This window comes from Coptis chinensis, chromosome 8, assembly GCF_015680905.1.
Source record: "Coptis chinensis isolate HL-2020 chromosome 8, ASM1568090v1, whole genome shotgun sequence".
In the NCBI taxonomy this organism is placed as follows: domain Eukaryota; kingdom Viridiplantae; phylum Streptophyta; class Magnoliopsida; order Ranunculales; family Ranunculaceae; genus Coptis; species Coptis chinensis.
The window spans coordinates 39070968-39079948 of record NC_141463.1 but is presented as its reverse complement, the minus strand read 5'-3'; the positions used below and the strand labels follow the sequence as shown (position 1 = coordinate 39079948).

Here is an 8981-nt window from a genome sequence, read left to right as displayed (position 1 = left end):
AGCTAACACACAGAACTTACTTTCTTATGTTTCACAAAAATACTCAATCTCATTCTAAATGTACGAAAACTAGGTTTAAATACAGTGCGCAGAAACTGATTTCTGACGCACTATTTTCTGCCAGTCAAACTTTCAGACGCCATAATTAATTTCACGGGTCTCAGAATGCGATGAGGCCAATTGGAATAGACAGAAGACTTCCAAATCTTACTTTTTCATGTTTTCATAAAAATCTAGTTCAAACTCTAACTAAATCAAAATTTAGCTCGAAATCAGACCAGCGCTAATACATCTAAAGCACGCCAAGTCATTCAAAAATCAACATATCCAAATCTTAAGAATAGAACCGGCCCACTTTAAAATATTAAGGACCCAGCCCACAAAAAAACTTAAAACTGGCCCAAATAAATAAAAGACTTTTACTCCAGCCCAAGCCAAAAAGTCTAAACAAACTTAAGCCCACAATTTCTATTTCTTAAAACAACTCAAGCCCACAAGTCTGATTTCGGCCCAAACCCTACAAAAAAAGAAACAGAATCGCCACCACCTTCCTCTTCTTTCTCAGTAGCTCACCACCTCCACCGATTAGCGACCATCAACCACCAACCTTTGTCCCCTCTAAACCAATCGGTTTTAACCCTCACTAAAAACCCAATCTGGCGATACAATCAAAACTCGATTTCCCCACTCTTTACAAATCGCGTTTTGACGCCATTAACAACCTTTGGTCAACAACACCCATACAACCCACCGAAATAGTTGGGTTTTGATCACCAACAAAACCCAACACTATGCTATACTAAAAACTTGATTTCTTCACCTCCACTGAATTCGATCTTAACGCCATTACTGCCCTTCAAAGCTTCAACAATACCCAAACCACAAAACTCAAAAAACCCAACCAAACGACATAATCCACAACACATATGATCATTCAAACAATTCAATAGTCCAACAAAACCTCTACACTCAATATATCAACCATTAACCATTAACCATTTAGAACCATTCGAATGAAAAAAAGTCAGTAGATAAACCATACAAATTAAAGAAATATTCGACAGTATTCACAATAGTATGTATTCCAAATTCGGCCGCATATAGAATGAGCACAGAATGAGCAGAAGAATAAATGAGCCGAAAAACTTATATCTTTGTCAGTAAACTTAAAAACAGATGTAAGAATGCATGCTCAGTGGAAGCTATATTATCTACTCACCCGTGATACGCTCCTGCTATCAGCTATCTATCAGTAGATTTCCAGCAAGAATCCTCTCTTCTCCTTCATGTGTAAAACTCTCTTTTTTTCTTCTCTGTGTAAAATTCCCTCTGTATAAAAAAACTTTCCATGTGAACTCCTCTGTGTGTTCCTTTTGGTTTTAAAACCCCCGAAAAACAGGGATGAAGGTTTATCTCTTTACCTATGAGGTTTCCTATCCATAACTAATATTTATCCTATTTTTGTTTTATCTATTTTTATTTTTTTTTATTATTATTTATAGTACTAGGAAAATATTAAAAAAAATGGGGTGTTATAATATACACACCTTAAAGGAATCTCGTCCCGAGATTCTATGAGAGAACGTAGATTAACCAAACAAACACTACGCCAAACAATAATTCTTCTAAGTTAACTGATCATATCTCAACGACTGAACTTTATGTGATAATCTAAAACATGTCAGCTAGATTAATTACACGTCATTTACCGCTTGCACAAAAATGTCATGATAAACAAATATCAGAAATGAGATATAAGTGTATACCCAAGTATACACACCTTAAAAGGAATGCACGTATACAATATCGTATAATCTTATATGTAGACATACATATATACAAACCACATAATGAGATGCACCACCCTTTAAAAACAATGTATAAGACAAAAATCTAAAATGAGAACAAAACAAACATGAAAGCAACAAGGAAACTTAACACACAAAAAAACACTCTTACCACCCATTACCACAATATGAGGATCACCTAGACCTTCTCATTCTAGGCTAACCTATGCTCCGATACTAAGCTGTCACACCCCAAATTTCCAGAAAATTTAAAAAAAGAAATTATCCAAGATATAGTTATCTTAATCGTCACCTTATTCAATCATCTGAAAATCCAGGATGAAACGAAACCCTAATAACATATTATCAACCACGATATTAAAAGCTGAGATCAAATTTAAAACCAAAAGGAACAATCCTTCAATCACATTAAAAAACTACAAAGAAACTAACCAACTCTATTACAACTATCTCAAAATAAAACCGTGAACTTCAAAAAAACTTAAATCAGAAGACTTTAAGAGCAAATCCAAATCACTTGTCCTCATTCACTACACTCCACCATCTTTGTTTCCAAGAACACACCCACGTTGCAAAACAAAGCAAACATAGGTCAACAAATTGAATTTGCTGGTATGAGTAGGACTAAAATAAAAACACCATTATGTTCATATCTTTCGAATAAAGAAATATACCATTAAATCATTTCAACTTGGAAGACAAGTTAGTTCTATTTTCTCAAAACGGCATGTAGTTTCTTCCCAAATAAGATTTCACCCCAAATATACAATTCCAAGAATCTCATATAACAGTACTCATCATTACTTTTCAAAATGACTCACAACATCAATACCACTTACATTCCACTTATTAAATGCACATATGATAACCTAATTAAATATGAGTTTGATACACCTTACCTTTAAGCCAACACGTCGTCTTAGGGTAGGATATTTACGTCCCTACATAAAAGATTAATAGATCCTACCCTCCTGTAAAACAAAGTTAGACATCACAATAAAATGATTTATCTCAGCCAGTCAAGTTTCCATTCATAATCAAACCTCATTTAAGACATTTGAGTCTAATTGATACAACTTGGTTCGTCCCACATATTCGGGGAATACCACTTATCATAATACCTATATGAAGGGTAGTCATTCACATGACATCATTACGTCATAAAGTTTCTGCGTGCATAACCATAGATCTCTGACTATCACAAGTCATTAATATTTTTGTAATAACATATCAAGTTATAGTCATTTCGCAATCATATAAAAGATCACAAGCATTCACTAATATTATTCACAGTCACACTTCACATCCATAACATCACACAAATTCATATACTTTTAGTTCATTCAATTCCATAATGTATCTGGTTTATTAATCACTTATTTATTGACCTCACTTTTAGTTCCTACTCTACGATTTGCACTTCACACATTTGCCAAAGCACACATACCCGTGTGCCTCTCTCACACCGAGTACCACTACAAGATATATGTCCCAAGCGGGGATATCGCCTCCAAGAACATATTTACATCTTGCAAACTTGTAACTTGTAAGTCACAGCCATCTTTGGGCTTTCCATGCGCATAATCACAGCCTCTTATGGGCATTTAATATCTTAGGTTATTTATGGAACATTCAATAAATACCTTGGGTCATTCCCGCCACATTCAAGGAATACCCATCATACACTAACAAGTCATTTATGTCACATTCAATGAAAACCTTGGGTCATTCTCGCCACAATCAAGAAAAACATATCATAATACTAACATGTCATTCATGGCACATTTAATGAATACCTTGGGTCATTCCCTCCACATTCAAGGAATACCCATTATAACACTAACAGATCATTCATGGCACATTCAATGAATACCTTCCTATCACATGACATCTCAAGTTATAATATATCATTACCAAATCCTGAGGTGTAGAGAGTTCTAAAGGTGTGGTCGACTCGTTGAAAATATTATTCTTAGCTCACTTATCATTGTACTAGCATTAATCATGCACAACAATTGATCACACAAGAAGAAAGTTATTTTCACGCATCAATGCAAATCAATCATGTATTTAAATATCATTGAACGCAACACAAATGGTCATCAATCAAATACAATTCAAACAGCCACAATCACGTACGCAATTAAATACTAACATTATACACATATAGTTATCACAAAAATTAATATATAATATATAATATAGTGGTTGCACTTGTACATAAGGCTACCTACGTATCCAATCTTTTAATATTAGAATCAAGTCTTACGTAGCTCTTAACCAATAAATATCAACATCCTTATATGTACCTTTAAGGAAAACAACAATTTATACTATATAGAATCACATACAATAAGTTTCAAATAATCCCACAATCATATTCGTAAAGTTCCATACCTAGAGATACACTATAAACCTTTAAATCCAAAAACTCATAATCACATCTTTCTCTACTTTTGATTCTAAAAAACACGATCTTATGAACCAAGTCGGTTCCAAATAAAACCATAGTCTAAAAGTAGACTACAAATACTATATAAAACACTCAAGAAGATTTTAGAAGACTCTTAATTCATTACTAGACATATTTCCCAAAATAGGTTTGTGCACATAAAGGATAACACGGTAGATTTTCTAGCCAACTTGTCAATGCTATAGTTTTTCCTACATTTATCCAAATGACATGTAACTTAATTATTTAGAAACTATGGTATGTAGACATACTTTTTCATGTAGAACTCGAAGTCCCAACCTCAGCCCATCTAGAAGAAAACTTAGGTTGAAGACGGTAAAAAAATCCTAATTTCAGTAAATTAGATTTCTGACGGACTATCTTCCAAATGGCATAACGCTTTCCACAGATATCCAAATGTATTGAGGCCTTTAGCATTGAAAAGATAACACACAGAACTTACTTTCTTATGTTTTACAAAAATACTCAATCTCATTCTAAATGTATGAAAACTAGGTTCAAATACAGTGCACAGAAAGTGATTTCTGACGCACTGTTTTCTGCAAGTCAAACTTCTAGACACCATAATTAATTCCATAGGCCTCGGAATACGATGAGGCCAATTGGAATAGAAAGAAGACTTCCAGATCTTACTTTTTCATGTTTTCGTAAAAATCTAGTTCAAATTCTAACTAAATCACAATTTAGCTCGAAATCAAACCAATGCTAAGACATCTAAAGCATGCGCGCCAAGTCATTCAAAGATCAACAGATCCAAATATTAACAATAGAACCGGCCCACTTTAAAATATTAAGGACCCAGCCCACAAAAAAACTTAAAACCGACCCAAAGAAACAAAAGACTTTTATTCCGGCCCAAGCCCAAAAGTCTAAACAAACTTAAGCCCACAAGTTCTATTTCTTAAAACAACTCAAGCCCACAAGTCTGATTTCGGCCCAAGCCCAACAAAAAAAGAAACAGAATCGCAACCACCTCTTTCTTCTTCCTCAACAACTCACCACCTCCACCAATCAGCCACCATCAACCACCAACCTTTATCCCCTCTGAACCAATCGGTTTTAACCCTCACCAAAAACCCAATCTGGCGGTACAATCAAAACTCGATTTCACCACTCCTCACAAATCGCATTTTCACGCCATTAACAACCTTGGGAGCTTCAACAACACCCATACAACCTACCGAAACAGTTGGGTTTTGATCACCAACAAAACCCAACACTATGCTATACTAAAAACTCAATTTCTTCACCTCCACCGAATTCGATCTTGACGCCATTACTGCCCCTCAAAGCTTCAACAGTACCCAAACCACAAAACTCAAAAAAAAAACCCAACCAAACAACATAATCCACAACCCATATGATTATTCACACAATTCAATAGTCCAACAAAACCTCTACACTCAATATATCAACCATTAACAATTTAGATACATTCAAATGAAAAAAAGGCAGTAGATAAACCATACAAATTAAATAAATATTCGACAGTATTCACAATAGTATGTATTCCAAATTCGATCGCATATAGAATGAGCCCAGAATGAGCAGAAGAATAAATGAGCAGAAAAACTTATATTTTTGTCAGTAAACTTAAAAACAGACGTAAGAATGCATGCTCTGTGAAAGTTGTATTATCTACTCACCCGTGATACGCTCCTGCTATCAGCTATCTATCAGTAGATTTTTAACAAGAATCCTCTCTTCTCATTTATGTGTAAAACTCTTTTTTTTTCTTCTCTGTATAAAATTCCCTCTGTGTAAAATAACTCTCCATGTGAACCCCTTTATGTGTTCTTTTTTGTTTTAAAACCCCCGAAAAACAGGGATGAAGGTTTATCTCTTTATCTATGGGGTTTTCTATTCTTAACTAATGTTGATCCTATTTTTGTATCACTAAATTTTGTTACAACCCACTCTTTTATGATTGCATTATGTTTGACCCGCGTGTAAGCTTTACATTCTCCCCTTTGTGTTGAAGTATTTAGGCGGTGCTTTTCGACATTCCCGTTACCTTTTTCTCATGTATGTGTTCCAAAGTGTGAGCATACAATAAGTACATTAGTCACTTCGTCAACACGGGACTTAGACTTTTGAGAAGATCGAACAAGCTAGGGTTGAAAACCCTTTACTATGAGCATAGCTCTGATAATACTCTTTAGCATCTTCATTTGTTTCGAATGTCATTCCTATATAAGGAGTCTCCATACTATCAGCAGTAACCTTACTAGGAGATCCAAATTCCTGGTTTTCCACTTGAACAGATTGTGTCTCTCTATCATCCATCTCACAGTCTATCTGTAAGAAAAAAGAAATTATTAAAAAAGAATTTGAATAAGAGAATAAATTCATTCATTAATCATTAAATCTTTTAGTGCTTTTAGTCTGTCAACTCTCAAATATTAAATTAAATGGGTAGCTTTATTTTGTCAACTCTCATAAATTTTGCCATCTCTGTACAAACATATTAAATTTCCTTAAACTTTTAGTGTGGCAGTATCTTCACTCCATTTTCCTTGTGTACATTAGCTAAAATTGAGTACACTCAATTAACTTTAGTTACCATCAATTCCAACCAATGACATGATATATAATTTTACAATAAATTAAAAAGAGAGAGATTAGTATTCACATTGAGAGAAAAATAATAGAAAAAGAAAACAAAAAAGTTAAAGAATGGTTTTTTGTCTTCTTCTTAAAGATATGACTTCTTGAATTTTTTTATTTGATAATGGTGTTTTCACTTTTAACTATGAGAAAAAGAGCTCTAGATTTTAGAAAGTTTTTTGTTTTGACCAAAGAAAGTGAGAGAAAAGTTGGACATGTGGTTCGAAATTGGTGGTTATGTTTTTGGGGTGTAACCGCTTGCTCGAGCTAGGTCAGGTTCCCTACTTTCTTACTTTTTTAGAGTGACACGTCAGCAGATTCTCATGATTCCTACCATCTAATGGTTGTGGTTGATTTTGTATGGAGCCATGAAAGACCAACATTTGTTACAAAATTGGAAAATCCGGATCAATTATAGATTTTCCTAGAGGGTAGTAAGATCCCTTTTTATTCCCTATGGTAGAAATCTTATTGTGTAATTTTATATTTATATTTATATTAATATATTCATATTTTGCCTCAAAAAAAAAATTGCGATTGAAAATACAAAAATAAATAAAAATGTGAGAGTAAACCGATGAACCGATCCCATCCCAAGGGTAAAACCGTAAACGTGTAATTTAGGAAAATAGTAGAAACTCCCCCTGACATAAACCTTGTTGGTTCTCATATAACCTCATCTCCCTCCACAAACCATAGTTTCGAAATACTAGTAATACACAATACACTACTAGTAATATTCACAAACAAACCCTCTACTCTACCAACATAAAAAAGAAGAAAAAGAAAATGAGAATGGAAATGAAGCAACTGCTGAAGGAGAAGAAATTCTGGTGCGCATCTTTCCTAATCGCATGGGCTGCTGTTCTCCAGGTTTGACACTAGTCTTGAAAATGTATCTTATTATTATTATTATTATTATTATTTCTCTATACTACAATGAATTCAATTTGAATTGCTGTTCAGGGACACATGATGTGGTTAAAGAGGCAGGATTCTTTCAAGAACAAATTCGGTACCCTAGAAGAAGAAGATGAAATTAATGATGATTTATCACAATAAACCCATTTCTACCTTTTGTGTTTTCAAGGTAAACTATTAATAATATATCAACATTTTTCTTCAGTCAATAACCTAATTTTTTAGCTCGGGATTGTTTTTTTTTTTTTTTGTTGCAGATCACTTATCATTGTGCTTCTATTCCTTTAGGTCATTACGTGTCCGATTTACCTTCTGCGAGTCAACAGAGATATCTGCGTAGAGAGAAGAAATGAATTAGTGAATAGTCAAATACCGAAATACACACAAGTTTTAGAACATAATTTAGAGACCCAAAAAATTGTTCTAGTTATCTGTGTACCAGAATTCTCTCTTAGATGCAGATTTCCTTTGCTCCTGTTTTCATCTAAAAAGCTTATTAGAACATTGAAAGTTTTTAGCAAATCTAGTTTCCATTCCATATTGGGAAGATAAATAGAAGACGTGTGTGGTTCTGAACACATCTTTAAGAGTTGGTTCTGGTTTAAAAAAAAACCCCAAGGGCCAATCAATCTCCAAACTCCAGGTGGCAATACTCGGATCATATGCGTTAACGAGGATTCACCAATAGTTGGCTATTAATGCCTTAGGTGTAATGCATTTGTTTCCATGCACTCTTGGAATAGAATGATAGATCTATAGGGGATGATTGACGGTCATGTTGTGGGTTAATTCATAGTTCTTGGCTCTTATGATGATTTGGCTAAGGCTGGGTGCAATGGCTCTCCATTCCCTCAAAAGTGGAAGGAGTGGCGATGGTTTTTGCCCCTTATCTCCATAATACTCTCATATTGAGGAATAGAGAGTGCATTCCACGCGAGTTGAAATGGTGTAGTTTGTAAAAATCCAAACGGCACCACTTGAAGTGGCGTGGAATGCATTTTTCAATTTCATACCGCGCCATTTGAAGTAGAGTGGTTTGTAAAATCCCAAACGGCACCACTTGAAGTGGCGTGAAATGCATTTTTTTTTTTAATTCCGCACCCGTCGAAGTGGCATAGAATGGTCCGAGCCATTGGACACCAAAATTGACTCCCCATCCTCAAAACACTGTT

The 8981-nt window shown here is 34.5% G+C and overlaps 1 protein-coding gene across 2 annotated transcripts; it reads left to right on the top strand.

Moving 5' to 3' along the window:
* The first annotated feature begins 7501 nt into the window (after positions 1-7501).
* Positions 7502-8331, top strand: LOC147481432 (hexose transporter). Of its 2 annotated transcripts, none has more exons than XM_086577913.1 (3): positions 7502-7761; positions 7855-7978; positions 8098-8331. In XM_086577913.1, the coding sequence occupies exons 1-2, from the start codon at positions 7678-7680 to the stop codon at positions 7948-7950; spliced, it is 180 nt and encodes a 59-aa protein (XP_086434039.1). In that variant the 5' UTR covers positions 7502-7677; the 3' UTR covers positions 7951-7978; positions 8098-8331. The 2 variants fall into 2 exon arrangements, with proteins under 2 accessions (XP_086434039.1, XP_086434038.1); XM_086577912.1 differs by having other exon boundaries at positions 8067-8331.
* The last annotated feature ends 650 nt before the right edge of the window (positions 8332-8981 follow it).